Below are 19312 nucleotides of genomic sequence, written 5' to 3'. Positions count from 1 at the left end.
GATCTCACAACCCTGAGATCATGACCTGAGCAGAAATCAAGAAGAGTCATCACTCGACTGACTGAGCCACTCAGGCTTTTTAAGAGGCTTTTTTCCTGTTTGTTCAAATACTACTGCTATGTTCCTTCAGATTCATGGATTAGTTAAGTTTATGTGCAGAGATTAATTAAGATCATTGTGTCTTTGGGACTAGAACAGGCCTTGCTTTGTCGCTTCTTGAGTTCACATGTCATTTGTGTTTTTGTATTTTTCTCTCTGTTTGGTCTTCTGTAGTCATCAGCCAAGAAGGTAAGATAGGCCATATTGTTGAAGCTTTGTTGGAGCATACTGCATTCAGACTCAAATTAAAATGTTTCCTAAACTTGTCTAGCTATTTAACATAGAAAATATAAAAACAATAGGTTTGGCTTTGAATATTCTAAGGAAAATGTTTGACTTTTAGGTACAACTGTTGTCTGCTTTAATGTTTTTTATGTAAACTCTATACCCTGTGTGGGCTTGCAACTCAAGATCCCGAGATTAAGCGTTGGATGCTCTACTGATTGAGCCAGACGCCCCTCTTATTTTAACTGTAAAATGAGCTGCTAAAGGGACACCTGGGTGGCTCTAGTTGATTGAGCGCCCGACTCTTGGTTTCAGCTTAGGCCATGACCTTGGGGTCCTGGGATTGAGCCCCATTTCTGTGTTGGGCTCCCTGCTCAGCAGGGAATCTGCTTGTTTCTCCCTCTCTCTGCCCTTCCCCTGCTTGCATGTGCATACGAGCTCTCTCTCAAATAAATTAATAATCTTTTTTTAAAAAATGAGCTTTTAACAACATCTTGGTTTTTTGTTTTGTTTGTTTTACCTTTTCTAGGTTTCTCAGTTTGGGTGCAGGTCATTTGCCTTGCTTTTTGATGATATTGACCATAATATGTGTGCAGCAGACAAAGAGGTATTCAGTTCTTTTGCTCATGCCCAGGTCTCCATCACAAATGAAATTTATCAGTACTTAGGAGAGCCAGAAACTTTCCTCTTCTGTCCCACAGGTATTGTATATAATAGCTTTACATTTAACTAGTTTTCTTGAAATGCATCACTTTCAAAGAATCATGTATGTGTTTTACTGTGTTGTCCCCTCTCCCTTTGGTGGTGTATAAAGTTAGGAATTATTTTTCTAGAAGACATTTCTCAAGACCTTACATTGAAGAACTTTTAGGGACTAATAAACGGCATCTGAATAAGCAAAAGATACCATGTATTTTTAGTACTGGAAGTATCTGAGCAGTACATTTTCAGGATTGAAAGAAGGATAGTATTATCCAAACAAAAAACTAGGAAAAGGCAAATTAACATTGCTTTTAACTTAGTCACTTCTCATTTCCTCCTACTTGTTCCTTTTTTCTGCTTGTGCATATCTGTATCCTCTTTCACTCTTCCCACTTCCATCTGGGCTCTTACATCCAGTAGTCAGCATAGAAAACTTGCTAATTTTTCCTCCCCCTCCCCCTTTCTTCCATTGAAAATGTATTAGCCTCTTTTAGTTCCCTCTCAAAATTTGGCTTATAAGAAATTTCCCCTGACTTGATTTTTTTTTTTCTCAGAAAGAGATAAGTTAGTCAAAGAATTTTCAGTCTGAATTTAGCTTTGTATGTCTCTTTTCAAGTACTGAGCCATGAACCTTATCTCAGTGGTCTGATACTACATGAATACTCAAATCATGTTTAGTAAGATTATGGTGGGAAATATTTAATTCATTGCAAATTACAGTTGACTTGCAGTTGAGTACTAATAGTCATAGGCATAATGTTGCATTCTTTCTGTTAGGATATTATCAGTTTGTTTTTATTTGGCCTGTAATTGTTACTGAGAAAATGTAGGTAGTTCAGAAGTATGTAGAAAATGCTAAAAATTCCAATTATTTCTTTAGTAAACTTTATTTTTAGTGACTGTAAGGATCATAAGGATCGATCTGTATTATTGGAGGAAGAATATCAGATTTATGAATTGAGTCTTTTTTTGAGTTGATTCTTTAATGAACTACCCACTTTAGTTTACTTCCTTTGGGACATGACATGAAGGTTGTTTATTATTTAGATGAAAAGAACTTAGAATTGGTAGACATTTTTCTTCCCCATTTAAAGACCCATGGCCTTTTTATTCCTGACTATTTTACTTAATTTTCCCTCCTACATTCAGAATATTGTGGCACTTTCTGTTATCCAAATGTGTCTCAGTCTCCTTATTTAAGGACTGTGGGTGAGAAGCTTCTACCTGGAATTGAGGTGCTTTGGACAGGTAAGTCTTTAAGATTTATACAGTAAAACCTTAGGTAGCTAGAACTTTAAAAAAACTGGTTGTTCTGGTTAATTGGATACATTTTGAAAACTGAGCCTGAACCAGAAAACTTTGTTGTTAAAATTCTCTTTATGAAGTATACATTCTTTATTTAGTATAGAAAACATCTTTGAGGATTTTGCAGTGAATCTGAGTATTGGTTGTTGATAAACAATAGGGAACTGGGCTGAAGGATATTGATCTCAGCCTTAAGAGAGTTTTATTTTATCAAACGAAAGCCATCATGCTGGACTGTCAACTAGTAATCACCATGCTGTATTATAGCGGAAAAAGAAATTGTTTACATGAAGATTTATTTCTTAACGTATCAGTTTGAGGAAGCCTGCACAAACCTCTTTTTACTATTCTATATTCTAGAAATGTGATCTGAGGAAATACTGGGGGGACGGTTGGGTAAAACTGAGTAAAAAGACATATTGTGTACTTTGAAAAGAAAAATTGTCAGAAAGTTTATATATAACAAAATACAGTAAAAAGTTGAATGCAGTATATTTTGAGGAATCACGTTTGAGGGTCTTTTAACAAATGATCGTCATTGTTTCTAGGTCCTAAAGTTGTTTCTAAAGAAATTCCGGTGGAGTCCATTGAAGAGGTTTCTAAGATTATTAAGAGAGCTCCAGTAATCTGGGATAACATTCATGCTAATGATTATGATCAGAAGAGACTATTTCTGGGGCCATACAAGGGAAGATCCACAGAACTCATCCCACGGTTAAAAGGAGTCCTTACTAATCCAAATTGTGAATTTGAAGCTAACTATGTTGCCATCCACACCCTTGCCACCTGGTACAAATCAAACATGAATGGAGTGAGAAAAGATGTAGTGATGAGTGAGTACACTGCTTAATCCCTGACTTTGGGGGGGAGAGCTGGAGTTAAGTAGAGCTATTGGCAAGTGTGTGTTCCTTTGTCGTCATAATTCTTAAGAGGTTTTTAAAGTGTGTTGTTTAGTTCTGTGAATGAGATACATATGATATGATAGGCTGAGTGGCTTTGGACAGATTAATTTCTTGGCCTTGGTTCTCTGCTTTCCCCTTTCCCCCCTTCTTTGCTTTTAAAATGTGACTTAGGGGCGCCTGGGTGGCTCAGTGGGTTAAGCCGCTGCCTTTGGCTCAGGTCATGATCTCAGGGTCCTGGGATCGAGTCCCGCATCGGGCCCTCTGCTCAGTGGGGAGCCTGCTTCCTCCTCTCTCTCTCTCTCTGTCTGCCTGCCTCTCCATCTACTTGTGATCTCTCTCTGTCAAATAAATAAATAAAATCTTTAAAAATAAATAAATAAATAAAATGTGACTTAGTCTTTGAAATCTGAGTACTAGACAAAGTAGTCTTTTGAGTGTTCTTGTTATCGCTAGAATAACTGATTCAGTTGGTGTTTTCTGGTGATTTTTATTAAATGGGATATTTTATTTTTATTTATTTGAGAGAGAGAGCAAGCACAAGCCTGAGGAGGAGTAGGCAGAGGGACAAGCAGACTCCCTGCTGAGCAGGGAGCCTGATGCGGGACTTGATCCCAAGACGCTGGGATCATGACCTGAGCTGAAGGCAGACACTTAACCGGCTGAGCCACCTGGGCGCCTCACATTCATTGACATTGAAACACATATTAAGATGTGGCAAGTGCACCTTCCTGGCACTAAGATGGAAAGAATAAAGTAGTCCCAACTTTTGAAGGACATAGTCTGGTTTTGAATGAAGCATATAAGTGGCTGTGCTATGGTTTGATAAATGCTGAGGTAGCTGTCTACAAAATGCTGTGGGAATACAGAGGAAAAAGTGATTACTTAGCTAAGCAGCAGTGGTAGTAAGAAACAATCTCATAGAGGAGGGAATACTTAAACTGCATCAGAGTATGAGTAAGGGTTAGTGGGCAAGAGATGAAAACACTGGACACTGAAAATTTGAAGTTACCTGAATTTTGGTCCATTTAGGAAGTATGGAGATGTCACATTATGATGCTTGAGTGTGGTATGTAGTTGTATAGTTGTTTTTTCCTGAGTTTTGTATTCCTACTTCCAGTCTGTTTATTGGGTTAAACCTTCCATTAAGGCTCATTGTGGACTCTCTCCGTTAAAAAATAAGATTTAGGTCTTCTTTGTATACATGGCACCTATTCTCTTTTTTTAAAGATTCCATTTATTAGAGCACAAGCAGGTAGAGCAGCAGGCCGAAGGAGAGGGAGAAGCAGGATTCCCACTGAGCGGGGAGTCTGACTTTTGGGATTTGATCCCAAGACACTGGGATCATGACCTGAGCCAAAGTCAGATGCTTAACGGACTGAGCTGCCCAGGCAACACTCTACCTCCTATCTCTTTTAAGACAGAGAATGAAGCACTTAAAGGAGTAGTAGATAATTAGCCAAACTGGGCCAAATGCAGGGAAATAGGAAGGAAAGCTAAGAATAGGAGGGTTTTGGATATTAGTATCCAGAATTCAGACCTTATCTTTTCTAACACATCCTGGTTCAGAGAGCTTCATTATGTGCTCATTATCTGTGCTCATATTTGGGTTCTCTGTTGATTTTTCTCTCCCCCCTACTCAATACATTTACTAATTTGCTTATTTTTTCATGATTTGCCCATTATAGTTATAAGCCCCTTGAAGGGGTTGGGAATGTTTTTTTATGGAAATTATAGTGCCTTAAACCTCACATTCCCAATGATTGGTACTCAGTGAACATTTATGAATGACTTTTCCAGTGATTCTAAAGGTAGTGTTCCGTATTTCAAGTGGGATGTTATATTTAGCAGTGTATTTAGATGACTACAGGTGAAGTGGTTCAGTTAAGGTTGTGTTTGCATTTTTATGTTTAAGCTTTGTTCTCGTTCCTATTCTTTGTTTCTCTAGTTGTACTGTAATAATTGTTTTGCATTTGTCCCTCTCATCAGGAGGCTTTTTGTGATCAAAACTGTTTTTTGGGACGCCTGCGTGGCTCAGTGGGTTAAGCCGCTGCCTTCAGCTCAGGTCATGATCCTGGGGTCCTGGGATCGAGTCCCGCATCGGGCTCCTTGCTTGGCAGGGAGCCTGCTTCCTCCTGTCTCTCTGCCTGCCTCTCTGCCTGCTTGTGTGTACTCTCTCTCTCTGACAAATAAATAAAATCTTTAAAAAAACAAAAACAAAAGCTGTTCTCTGTGTTTTTTCTTTGCAGCTGACAGTGAAGACAGTACTGTATCAATCCAGATAAAGTTAGAAAATGAAGGCAGTGATGAAGATATTGAAACTGATGTGCTCTATAGTCCACAGATGGCTCTAAAGTTAGCTTTAACAGAATGGTTGCAGGAGTTTGGTGTACCTCATCAGTACAGCAGTAAGTTGGGCCCTTCTTTTAAGGGGGTTAGATTACATGCTTGAGTCCTAAAGTAAACAACATCTGATGTGCCTGTCATAGGCCCACCAAACAAAATCTTATTTAGGAAGGGATCTAGAGAATAAGGTCTTTAAAATCTTAACTTTTGGTCTTAAGTAGCTTTTAATCTTGATGGAATGCTAATTTGTTTTAAAAATACCTTTTTTGGAATAATTGTTTTTACATCTAGATCTTCAAAAGAGAAGATAATACATGTTGGCATATTTAGGGGATGTTTATTATGTTCCTTTTTTCTCTCTTCCCTCTCTACCTCCCTGTTGGTTTAGAGAAATTGTGCTTTTCTCAGGGCTCAATATTATTTAGAATCTCAAATTGAGGCTCCAGTTACAGATACAAGAAAACATTTCTCTAGATCTGATTTGTTCTGTTTTCTAACTCTGATTATCTTTGTGGTGATTTGTCTTTGTAGGTAGACAAGTTGCACACAGTGGAGCTAAAGCAAGTATAGTTGATGGGACACCCTTAGTTGCAGCACCCTCTTTAAATGCCACAACTGTAGTTACAACAGTTTATCAGGAGCCCATTATGAGCCAGGGAGCAGCCTTGAGTGGTGAGCCTACAGCTCTGACCAAGGAAGAAGAAAAGAAACAGCCAGATGAGGAACCCATGGACATGGTAGTGGAAAAACAAGAAGAAACAGACCACAAGAATGACAGTCAAATACTAACTGAAATTGTTGAAGCTAAAATGGCTGAGGAATTGAAACCAATGGACACAGATAAAGAGAGCATAGCTGAATCAAAATCCCCAGAGATGTCTATGCAGGAAGATTGCATTAGTGATATTGCCCCTATGCAAACTGATGAACAGACAAACAAGGAGCAGTTTGTGCCAGGTCCAAATGAAAAGCCTTTGTACACTGTGGAACCAGTGACTTTGGAGGATTTGCAGTTGCTTGCTGACCTATTCTACCTTCCTTATGAGCATGGACCCAAAGGAGCACAGATGTTAAGAGAGTTCCAGTGGCTTCGAGCAAATAGCAGTGTTGTTAGTGTCAATTGCAAAGGAAAAGACTCTGAAAAAGTGAGTATGCTTAATTTATCCTCTTTAGCCTGGGTAGATCCCCATGCTGTGAAGATATGGAGGAAGCCTTTAATGAGTATGTTGGTAATTCTCTGAAATTGATCACGTCTTAGAATATGCTCTGTAAAGTGGACGTGGACTCTGCTGATTCTGGTGCATAGAATCTCATAGAATGAAGGAAAGTCAGAGTTGATTATTTTATTTTATTTTATTTTATTTTATTTTTTTAAAGATTTTATTTATTTGACAGAGAGAGAGATCACAAGCAGGCAGAGAGGCAGGCAGAGAGGGAAGCAGGCTCCCTACTGAGCAGAGAGCCTGATGCGGGGCTCGATCCCAGGACCCTGAGATCATGACCTGAGCCGAAGGCAGAGGCTTTAACCCACTGAGCCACCCAGGCACCCCCAGAGTTGATTATTTTAGAAATACTTGTCGCTTTGGGGAGACGCAGACTTATTGCTTGTCTAAAGAGTTTAAGCCCAGTGATCCTTTAATGTTTAGGGTAAGTTGCAGGTACCTGATAATACTGTTTATAATATGTTTTAGGTTATTTTGTTTTTTAGCAGTTTTTTGAGTCATATTTTTATTGATCTTCAATAGATTGAAGAATGGCGGTCACGAGCAGCCAAGTTTGAGGAGATGTGCGGATTGGTGATGGGAATGTTCACTCGGCTCTCCAACTGTGCCAACAGGACAATCCTTTATGACATGTACTCCTATGTTTGGGATATCAAGAGTATAATGTCTATGGTGAAGTCTTTTGTACAGTGGTTAGGTAGGTGCACCAGGAATAATCTCTCTTCCTCAGATATATTGTCCCTTAAAAATGGAAAGAAAAAAAAAGAAAGAAAAAGATTATCCCACAGGGAGAAAAATATGTAAGGAATTGGCAAATTTCCAACTCCATTTAAATTCTTTGCTTAGATTTCTTTTAAAGGTATAGCCATTGTTGGCAAACTTGAGATGCAAGTCTCCATAAATACATCAAATTGATTTTTCTCCCTTGGGCTAATTCAGCAGAAATATCTTTAAAATGTGTTAGAAAAGTACTGACTTTAACTTGCTATGACTGAATGCTTCCTGGATGGAACCCTGTCTAGCGCTTTATCTGATTTGGAGATGAGACACTATGAATTGTGACTGTAAGCTCTCTGCTGCTTGCTGTGTCTTGATAACATTAATTGCTGTGTTTAACAGAACAATTGCTGAAATGACCTAAGGGGCCTGGCAAGAGGAAGCTATCCTCCCAGCCCTGTGCGCATGCGAGCTTTAGTGGTAGGCTATTCTGGTGCTACTTGGTATTACTTCACATGGCTTTTTGTTTATTCCTCTACCAAATAATTGGTTTTAGCAGGGGATGAAAATTGCAATCCCCTGAAAATTCTCTCCTTCATTAAATGGACTTCTTTGTGTCTCTTGAAAACTGATTTTTTTTTTTCTTTTTTGGGGAAATTCTCAACAAACTTGGTAAAAAAGCACCAGCATGGCCAAGTTTCTCCAGGGACCTCATTTCATTTCCAGGTTTCAATCCAGCTATAAGGAATATGTAATGGACTTAACATACAGCACACAGCAGGCAGCAAGGCTAACTGACATGTCATAGTTTTCATAGTAGTCACAAATACTATGATGGGTTACTTGGTCTTGGTTGTGAAACAGATGAGTGTGAACACTGTGAGCTTAGATTAAGGAGTAGTAGCAGTGAGATTTCTCACTTTCTGCCTGTATACTTTTGGATTCTCAAATATTAAGAAAAAAATAATAGCTTTCCTTTGACACACCTAATTAGCAGTTAAAAGTAGTGTCTCTGTTACTTTGAAAATATAGAACTTTGGGTTTCTGTATATTTAGCACAACAGATGGAGGATTTTTAACTCTTGTTAAAAGACTCCACGACTCCTCTTTTTTGTGATATCTATGTCTAGGCTCAGGAAAAACCTCTATATTGGTTATTGGATGACAACATTTGCCTTCAGCCTTCTGGCCAGGGAGTTAAAATTAAATCTCTTACAGGGATTTAAATCCTAAGTTTCTAGTCTGAAATCTGGATTCTTGAGCTTGGGAAAGTATCATTTAAAACATTTGATACTGAGTTTTTAAATTCAGGAATTACTAAAAAATAAATTTTTGATTATATACAGTATTATTTCTGCTTCCTCTCCGGTTCTATTTCTGTACTGTGCAAATACGGGGGCAGTTTCCCAAATTGTGTAGCTAGCTATTGTGCATTCAAGGTCAGAGCATCTTAGAAGTTTTAAGTAATTGTCTTGCCATCCACATAGTTTTACAAAAAAGCTCACTACAAGGAGAATATTTTCATGGATCTGTAGTAATTTCAGGGAGTTACTGAGTAGAACCCTTTGTTTTCCTTTTCTCTCCAGTCCAGCTGGCATTCAGTCCTTTAAAGAATGTGGCTATGCAGTTCTTTTGATTACTAACGACTTCTATTATCTTCTTCCCCATTGTGTACAGATGGGAGAATCCTCAGCACAAGTGTCTACTACTATTGGATGGACAGCGGCAGATGTTCACAGCGCGTCATGATTAATTAGTTTAAATTGAAAGGTTCTATCTGTGAGGTAGCTCAGATTTAAGGGCAGTAGACATGAACTGAAGTCACGTTTGCGCAGCGACTGAGGCATTAACCATGTTTTCATTTACACAGCTCTTCGTACATGCAGCTTTTTATTGTAATAGTTGGAAGTGCTAGTTATGTTGTAGTCTCAAAGTGGGGGGTAGGATAAATTGGCTGTCTTAAAGTTTGAGAGTCTAGTTTTTTCCTGCAGTGTAAATTTACACTGAGCTATGGAATGGGGCATGTTCTCTTAACCTAAATTTTGACCCTATTTCATATTTATTTTACAAATTTACATACTATATATGTTTTCTTAAAGCACCCCTACCCCTAAAAAAATGACAAACCTGGATATAATCTCTTAATGGGCCTGAATTGTGAACAAAAAAACTGGTTTGCTTTGGGACTGTCTGACTAGCACATTATATCTTGTACTGATGAGACTGTTAACTTGAACAGGAGGTAGAATGCTGTCTTCAAATGGAAAAGAACTATATTGCGCTGCTTTATCTTGTCAGAAGACTAGGCAGGTGCTTTTGATTTGGCCTCCAAATAATTTGCTTTCCATTATTTCTTGTTGTTAGTTTCCTTATTGCCTCTGAAGTTGGCTAAGTCATGGTGACCTTAGTGCTGACTTCTGGACCTCAAACCCTGCCACTCTGTGCCTGTGTTCAATGTGCTGCAAAGAGTATAATGGTCAATCAGAAGAGCCAGATACTGTCATACTTTTAAGAAAAGTATGTCTTAGCTCTGGATAAATTAGGAGCATCAGTTGGCTCTCCTTAGTTCTTAGAATTTGTCTGACTGCTATTAGTATTAACCAAGTCTGAATTGGATTGTCTTTCTTAGAAAAAATAGTTTTCATTGTGTTTTGTTGTCACCTTACTGAACAATTTCTTTTGTTTAGTCTGCTGACCTTAGTTTTCTGACAAGATTAATCCCGTCCCTCCCCCTTTTTCCCTTCCTGTACCCTTCCTCATAATGTAAAATGTGACTTCAGACAGGTTTAATTCCTTCATGGGCTGTGATAATAAAATGTCTTACCTAATTCATTTCACTTCATGATTACGGTAATTTCACTACAGAGCAAGCAGCTGGCTTGATTTTTTTTTTTTTTTTTAACAGCTGTATCTAGGGAATATATAAGCTTGATGACCCAGACAGACTTGAGACTGACTTTCCTTCCAATAATTAAAGGGTAGAACTCTTTACAGTGATTATTCATTAAAGGAAGAAACATTGGTATTGAAATTACATTACAAATAAAAAAAAATTATTATCACAGCCTTGTCCTGAAACCCTGGATTATTATTGTTAGAGAGCTATTTCCACAAAGTGTTTGTTAGTGTGTTGGACGTTTGAGACCCCAGGAAATCCCCTTTCTCGTAACGTTCTCCGCTTGGATCTGATCTCAACAGGGTGTCGTAGTCATTCTTCAGCACAGTTCTTAATTGGAGACCAAGAACCCTGGGCCTTTAGAGGTGGTCTAGCAGGAGAGTTCCAGGTATCAATATGAATTCACAACTGAATTGACATTTTCTTTGTTTTATGAGAAACCTTATGTTGCGCATCAGATGGCTGGAAGGATTGGTCTGCCGAAGGCTTTCTAGTCCCAAATTCAATTTAGTTACATAGCTGGATTTTAAATCAAATTTTCCTCCTCTTTCACAGTAATTTCTGAAGGAGATGCTGCCAATTCCCCCCGCGCCTGCGAAGCGCAGCGGCTCTAGGTATACACTTCACATTGTTTCTTTGCAGGTCGCACACCATTTTAATCTGCGCCCGCAATGCACAATGCGCGCATGCTTGTCTGCCAGTGGAAACTCCATGAGCAAAAAGGATGAATAATATGCAAGTGAATGGTGAAAGGACTTTTGAATACTTTCCCAGTTACCTTATAAATAAAACTTGTACTCTAAAGAACAATCTGTTAATGAAAATTTGAACAAAATAAGAAGCTTTTTTGGTGTTGGAATTTGTTCATGGACTTTTCAGGTGCTCTACTTTTCTCCCCCCAACAGGTGCTCTGCTGCGCGCAGCAAACTGAAGCGCATTGCTTTGGGGATAAAGCGTCTCCTGGACAGATAACCCTCTTCAGACCAAACCTCTCCTCCTGACATTCTGTTCTGCCATCTTTTAGTACAGAGATGGTCTATATAAGATTGGTTTAAAAAACAATAGATTTGTGATACTGGAATAGATTTTTTTTTTAACTATAAATTTAAATCTCCATTAATATGCCACTAAAGCTATGTAACTCAGTTTGGGTAATTTCTATTCAGAAGCGCCCCCTTCCCCCAGCAAAGAGGTGTTTATTTTAGTAAAGCATAGTACACCCCTCTTCTTTAGGTCTGCCTGCAGTAGCCAGTTAATGTTAAGTTGGTAATCTGCAGTGCACACCCATTTAAAGAAATGGATATCTTCCCAACACTAATCCATCTCCTTTTTGTTTCTTCCCACAGCGTTTGCTGCCTATTGATGGGGCAAATGATCTCTTTTTTCAACCACCCCCACTGACTCCTACCTCCAAAGTTTATACTATCAGACCATATTTTCCTAAAGATGAGGTAATTGTCTGCCTACCCACTTGGTATATGGTTATGGTGCTCACTTACTACGTACCTTTGAACTCCCTGTTTTAAAAAAATCGATTCTGGTGTGTTGCAGCTATAATGCTAAAATTGGAATGATAGAAGAATGGTTAGCATGACCTCTGCAAGGATGGCATGCAAATTATGAAGTGTTTCATATTTTATTTATTTTAAAAAGTTGTTTTTAAATTTTATTTATTTGAGAGAACATAAGAGGGGGGATTGTCAGAGGGAGAAGCAGATTCCCTGCTGAGCAGGAAACCCAATGAGGGTTGATCCAAGGACTCCAGGTTCATGACCTGAGAAAGTATTTCTGTCTTCAAATAGGTACTCGAGGTGGAAAAGTTAACAAACATTGAACACCCGAGGGGTAATACTTGAGGAAGAACCTGATAAGGAACTTAGATTCATAACATCTTGAGCTAAGGCCTTCAAGTCCTCCTTTATGAAGATCAGCTAAACTGTATTTAGAGTTGGAATTAATATAATCAGTGTGTCCAAAAGATAGGCTGTCTTTCACTGATTTTCTCTATTAGTATTCTGTAGTTTTCAGTTGTGAAGTGTCAGTAGGCTGTTGATAATCAGCTTACAGGAAGCAGCAAGTCTGTTTAAAGACAGCATGTTTAAAACATTTTGGACAGTACGGAATGGAGAGCCTCAACATCATATGCCGCATGTTGAATCCACTGCTCAGCTACCTAAAACTGTCCCCTGTGAAGCAACTCTATGTGTACTATAACCATACTGTTTTCTACTGATACAGCAAACAGGAATCTGTAAATAAATTTTTATTTAACAAGCATTGGTGATATTTATGACAGGCCAGGTGTTTTGTTATTCCCTGTCTTAGAAGTCTAGTCTAACTTGCGAGTCCTAGTACTAAATTCTGTTGCTATTTTTCTTGATGCGTTTAACTAGATTGTATTTTCAGGCTTCCGTGTACAAGATTTGCAGAGAAATGTATGACGATGGAGTGGGTTTACCTTTTCAAAGTCAGCCTGACCTTATTGGAGACAAGTATGTGATGAAGTATTTGGATTTGTTGAATTTGGGAGTAGCATTTCATAGGTTAATCAGGTTGAGGGGAGGTGATGATTAGAAATAAGGTTTTCTAGAAGTTCCACTTTAGTTTTAATAAAATTAGAATATTAATGTGCATTTTCAGTTTCTTAAACCAGATGTAGTTTCCATAGGTTGCCATTCAAGTACATTAGACCTACATCACTGAAGTCTAAAGTTTTTTGTTATAACCTTATTCTGCCTTCTTTTCTTCTGAGCAGGTTAGTAGGAGGACTACTTTCCCTTAGCCTGGATTACTGTTTTGTCCTAGAAGATGAAGATGGCATATGTGGTTATGCCCTGGGCACTGTAGATGTTACCCCCTTCATTAAGAAATGTAAAATTTCCTGGATTCCATTCATGCAGGAGAAGTATACCAAGCCAAATGGTGACAAAGAACTCTCTGAGGCTGAGGTAATAACAGGTTTAGAGTTACACTACAGTAATTTTTCTTAAAGTAAGCAGATGTGTCTTAAAAATCTCAGTACTTTCTAGATTTCCTACAAAAAAGAATTCTTGATGCTTACTCTTAAGTACACTTTTTTTTTTAACATCAGCTTTTCTTTTTTAAGAGATTTGTAATTAATTTATTTGAGAGAGGGAGCACACGCGGGTGGGGGTTGGGGGGAGGAGCAGAGGGAGAGGGACAAGCCAATCTTGTTTCATGAGTGGACCCTGAAACAGGGCTGGATCCACAGTGACCCCTGAGATGTCAACCTGAGCCAAAATCAAGAGTTAGATGCTTAACCAACTGAGTCACCCAGGCCCCCCCCTTAAGCATGGCATTTTCCATTGTTCCCTCAGCATTATGGAGTTGTTTTTTTTTTAATTTGGAAGTGTTATAATAACTTCCTCAAGTAAAAATAAAATAATAGACTTCTTTTTTCCTTCCGTTTTGAATCACTAGACTTAAATGGTCCCTTTGGGGATTCAGGGCAAGTTTAGGTAATTAAAATCTCTCATTTGCTTATCTGGAGGCTCACTTGCCTTCTCGGTACTATATTTCTCATTGTAATAAATAAAAGAGGTGAGCTACTTAGAGCCTGTTTCCAGATATGAGCACTTTTTTTTTTTTTTTTTTTTCCCCCAAGTAAGCTCCATGCCCAGCATGAGCCCAGTGCAGGACTTGCTCTCAGAACCCCGAGATGAAGACCTGAGCTGAGATCAAGAGTCAGATGCTTAACCTTCTGAGCTACCCAGGGGCTCCCAGAGAGGAGCACTCAACCCTGTCCCAACTTCAGTGAATTTTTCTCATCCTCTGCAAATTCCTCTCCAGTTACTTTGGTTTATACATCGCATATGTATATTTAAAAATAGTTCCTTTTTGATAATGTTTATGCTCAAAATAAATACATTTAGGTATATATTTGGACCCTTTGATTTGTGACATCGTTTTTCTTCCATGTTGTTCCTCTTCCCCTTTTCTGAAATTCTTTACTTCTCTTCCCCATACAAATTTACTTAATGTTCTCTTACAGTTTATTACTACTTCTTACCTTCTGCCCCTAGCCATATGGCTGTGTAATAAGAGGATGGTGTGGAGTAGCCTCACTTACTCGGGATTACATAGATAATATTATAACCACAGCATGCTGATGATTGAGCTGTTGATGTTTTACTGTTTCATATACCTGATCATTATAGTTTGCAGCATAGGAACATAAAAAAAATGACCAAGGTGTCTGCTGCAACATTTTTTTTTTTTTTTAAGATTTTATTTATTTATTTGACAGAGATCACAAGTAGGCAGAGAAGCAGGCAGAGAGGAGGAAGCAGGTTCCCTCCTGAGCAGAGAGCCCGATGCAGGGCTCGATCCCAGGACCCTGAGATCATGACCTGAACTGGAGGCAGAGGCTTTAACCCACTGAGCCACCCAGGCACCCCAATATTTTTAAATGTACATTTTGTGCAAGCAATACAAACTTTTTTTTTAAAGATTTTATTTATATTTGAGAGAGAGACAGAGAAAGCATGAGAGGGAAGAAGGGCAGAGGGAGAAGCAGGTTCCTGGTGGAGCTGGGAGCCCAATGTGGGACTCGATCTCTGGACTCCGGGATCATGACCTGAGCTGAACGCAGTTGCTTAACCAGCTGAGCCACCCAGGTGCCCAAACAACACAAACTTAAATTTTGTTTAAATTTTTACTTTTAGATTTAGCAGAGATAATACAGAGTTCCTATATCCCTCACCCATTTTCTATATTTGTCCAAGTCTTAAGAAACCAATGTTAGTTCATTACTGTAAACGCCACATTTTATTCACCTGTTTTTCCACTAATGTCCTTTTTTTGTTTCAGAATCCAATCCAGGACACCACATTACCTTTAGACAAACTTTAAGAGTGAAAATGCTAGAATTATAAGCTAATTAATTCTTCATGTGATGATTACATGATGACTGGAAGAGTTTCTGAATGTGGCTCTCCTTTTCCTGTTGCTGGGTTCTGTAGTTGGGGTATAGATATATAATGAGTAGCTGCTAAAAGTCAAGAGACTCTTTCAAATTTTTACAGAAAATAATGTTGAGTTTCCATGAAGAGCAGGAAGTATTGCCAGAAACTTTCCTTGCCAACTTCCCTTCCCTGATAAAGATGGATATTCACAAAAAAGTAACTGACCCAAGCGTAGCCAAAAGCATGATGGCTTGCCTCCTGTCTTCACTGAAGGCTAATGGTGAGTACATATTCATGTAGTTGCTGGTGTTTGAGCTAAGTGGGGACAGGATAAAAAAAGTAAATTACAGTGAATTTACATTCCCCTCCCCATCATTTATGATTTGGCTTCTGAATTATTAGTGGTGTAAGAATTGTATGTGTATTAATAGTTGGAAAATGCCACTCTTTTACACTACAAATGCTTATTTTGAGCTCCATTGAAATGAGAAGTGAACACATGAGGTTAACTTTATTTTGCCAGGAGACTCACCATGATAACTGAAAATTAAATGAACCTTTGGAAGAAACTACATTTAGGAATGCAGAGCTTGAGTTTGTTTGCCATTTTCAACCTTTGGATATACTTATTTATATTAGTGGTATGAAACTTTTCTGTAAAGGACTAGATAATAAATAGTCTAGACTTTATTTTTTATTTATTTTAAAGTACACTGTGCCCAACATGGGACTTGAAGTCATGACCCCAAGATCAAGTCACATGCTCTGCCTAGTGAGCCAGCCAGGTGCCCCTACATTTTCTTTTTCTTTTCTTTTTTTTTTTTTTTTTACTCAAACGTTAAGTGTAGAAAACTATTTTTAGTTCTTCTGCAGTACAAAAATGGGCAGCTTGTTTGAGACCAATTCTTAGAGGGTTGTTGATAAGTGGGAATGCACTTGTTTGCATCTTTGTTATCATTTAAGTCAGTGGTGTCCCCTTTGTGGAATAATTTAAACAACTCTCTCTGAAGACAGCATAATTCTCAGTGTTGTTCTTGGAACGGAATCACGCCAGGTATATGAGGTATGTCTTAGAATATACAACATATTCTGGTTATATTAGTTTGTGACATGGGCTGGAATGGCCTTTGCCCTATGGGCGCTTCAGAGGTACTTCATATTAAAAACATTAAACAGAGGTATTCTTTGCTTTGCTCCATTTATTTTAATTTGAGGCTTCTTACAGCCTTTTCCTCAGAAGATTTTCTTTCTGGGGAAGACTTTCACTGACAGTTGAATTTTTTTTACATTGAGGTATTTTTGACAATCAAGAATTGTATATATTTAAGGTGTACAATTTGATGATTTGAAATACATCATGAGTAATCACCACATTCAAGCTAGTTTAACATATCCATCACTTAGGATAGTTGCCACTGCAATATTTGGTATTGATAAATATTAATATTCATTGAATATTAATAGGAATTTAAAAATTATATGAAATTTAGGGGCTGTTGTAGACAAGGTCCTGTTATCATCTGTTTGAAGTATATTAAGGATTCTTCACAATTCCTATCCATGATTCTAACTGACATTTACGTTTTAAATATTTGTTTCATTTCTAGGCTCCCGGGGGGCTTTCTGTGAAGTGAGACCAGATGATAAAAGAATTCTGGAATTTTACAGCAAGTTAGGCTGTTTTGAAATTGCAAAAATGGAAGGATTTCCAAAGGATGTGGTTATACTTGGTCGAAGCCTGTGATACTTGTTGGCACTTTGAACTGTCCGAAAGTCTCTTAACTTAACCTGGTGGGTGGTGGTTGGGGTCTTCATACAGTTCAGCCTCTGGAATGGCAACAAATCCGCCAATTGGGATTAGAAACGAAGACTGTGTAAAACTCACCTATCACACTTTGAGATTACTCACTGGTTGGAAGATAGTATTGATGCAAATCCTGTTTGAAACAGATGTGGGCCTCCTTCTTGGGTCTTGTGTTAGGTGCCAAGACCTCTTTACATGGGTTTATAGGGAGGGGGTCTTCAATAAATGGTAGTCAGCACTGTGTTCTGCATCCAGTGTGGTTGCATTTCTCATCTGATAGTAATCAAAATCATTTGTCATCCTCTTTGGCTTATTGAATGAAATGTCTCTCATTCTTTGGGGACATGGCAGAAATGAGAAAGAGTTCGTAGGTTTCAGAGGCTTCAAGGTAGAGATTCCAAGTGGGATGATTGTGGCATAGTTTTAAGCTGAATAAATGATTTTAATTTGGGGCGGTTTTTCTGCTCTTTGTAAAGCCATGACCAATTGTCTCTTGTAGTGACCATTGGTTCAGGCATGTTGTGCTTTTGTAGGGACAAATGTGCAGTTGTTTGTGGCAAAAGCTTAAAAATGGCAAACTTGTAAATTTTTGTATATAAATTAGCTGTAACCTGACTATCGTTTGTGTTCACTGTTTTTGTAATTTTTTTTCCTTTTGAAAAATGAAAGGGTGTGGTTCAGGATGGCACTTTGAATAATGTAAATCAGTGGAAGACGGATTTTTACTTTTCCCTTTGTTTTGGTTTGTTTTTTTTTTTTTTTTAGAAGTTGTATTATTTTTGAAGTGCCTCCCACCTAGGGCTAGGCCATGACCACTTTGGGTACGAGCCTAACTTCATGGGACTCAATGTTTTGCAAAGTGCAGTCACTTCTGGAAATTAACCTCGATGCAGGTCAGCATGTGAAATGTTAGTTTTGACATCTGTCAAGTAGGGTTCAGGGACTGATTGGTCCCATTTGCCCTGAGATCAGTTGTCCTTTAATTTCAAGACCTGTTACAACTGGTTTTATTAAATCAGAGTCTTTAATTCTTGCATGTTTTTATCTAATTTTTAAACAAATGAGCACACTTTAACCAGTGACTTAGAGGCTACCCCTTTTTTCCCTCTTTAACCACAGATTATGAAAGTTCCATGTATTTTAATTTAGGTTTGGTGTTTTTAGGGGTTCTGAGCATGAGGCTAGCAGGTAATCTCTGCAGGATTCATTTTTTCATCATGGCTGGCTGACTTCATGAATTCAGAACAGGATTTTGTTATCTTGTTTCCCTGCAGTTTTGTTACCAGCTGTTTTACTTTGAGCTGAGGTGGGAGGGGCAAGGAGAAGGAAACTTGAAACATTTTCCTTCATGAAGTTCATCAGTGTGGGCTTTTGAGTCTTAAAGCATCATACCTAGTGGTATCTAGTGACTTTGAACCAGGGCCTGTGAGTGTGCACTGAATGGTAAGATGAAGGGAGGAGGAAGAAGGAGACCTTCATTTTCAGGGTGGAAACCTTTAATTGATAGAAGGGTATGATGTTGGAAAGCTGGAACCAAGTTTGCATTTTAAAGGGTTAAGGGAAGATCTCTATAAGATACTGTTTAAAACAGCTTAGTGCCACTTGGTTGTCTCTTTAAGTACATTTTGTATGCTAGTAGACAATTGTAGCATTTATCTGGAGGATTTCAGGGTAAATTTACGGAATCAGGATTTTTAGCAAGGTTGCTTGTGGTTTTCTCTTGGCTTATAATAATCATTTGGCTGGTCCTCTCGTCATAGATGCTAACTATGCAACAGATGTCCAGGCCTGTACTTTCATCACTCTAGGATGGTAAAGTGCTATGCTCTCTTCTGTGGTTATGAATATTTATTAAGGTTGGAATGACATTTTGTTGATTGTTTAGATCACAGCTCAGTTCCTATAGAAAACGAACTGTAAAACTATCTGAAGACCATGCAAGAGGCAAAATAAAACTTGAAGTGAATGTGTGTGGTGGTGTACTGTGTAAACCTACTTCTTGTGTCTGCCTGGTACTTTTTCTCCTGCCTTTCATGCATTACCTACAAGGAAGTACTCTCCACAGCTATTTCAAGTTAGGGGCTGCACTTTCCCATTCCCATCTTCAGTGAAAAGACTTCCAGATTTTCCTCAAGGCAAGGTAAAAGACAAAAGTAGACTAGCTCTTGGCC

The 19312-nt window shown here is 38.4% G+C and overlaps 1 protein-coding gene across 3 annotated transcripts in view; it reads left to right on the top strand.

The window, feature by feature from the left end:
* The window catches only part of LOC111144756 (meningioma expressed antigen 5 (hyaluronidase)), a 27504-nt gene extending 8392 nt beyond the window's left edge, over positions 1-19112 (top strand). The window contains exons 5-16 of one of the 3 annotated variants that reach the window (XM_022499194.1): positions 854-1025; positions 2176-2274; positions 2880-3164; positions 5480-5638; positions 6108-6721; positions 7322-7496; positions 10715-10800; positions 11759-11863; positions 12819-12904; positions 13168-13360; positions 15458-15617; positions 16945-19112. In XM_022499194.1, coding sequence (XP_022354902.1) covers positions 854-1025; positions 2176-2274; positions 2880-3164; positions 5480-5638; positions 6108-6721; positions 7322-7496; positions 10715-10800; positions 11759-11863; positions 12819-12904; positions 13168-13360; positions 15458-15617; positions 16945-17081 — 2271 coding nt within the window. In that variant the 3' untranslated portion in view covers positions 17082-19112. The remainder of the gene's footprint in view (positions 1-853; positions 1026-2175; positions 2275-2879; positions 3165-5479; positions 5639-6107; positions 6722-7321; positions 7497-10714; positions 10801-11758; positions 11864-12818; positions 12905-13167; positions 13361-15457; positions 15618-16944) is intronic. The other 2 variants (XM_022499195.1, XM_022499197.1) reach the window with 2 other exon arrangements.
* The last annotated feature ends 200 nt before the right edge of the window (positions 19113-19312 follow it).

The sequence above is a fragment of the Enhydra lutris genome, unplaced genomic scaffold, assembly GCF_002288905.1.
Source record: "Enhydra lutris kenyoni isolate GAN:26980312 unplaced genomic scaffold, ASM228890v2 scaffoldscaffold12, whole genome shotgun sequence".
NCBI lineage: Eukaryota > Metazoa > Chordata > Mammalia > Carnivora > Mustelidae > Enhydra > Enhydra lutris.
The sequence above is the reverse complement of the archived record's forward strand: the minus strand, read 5'-3'. Positions and strand labels throughout refer to the sequence as shown.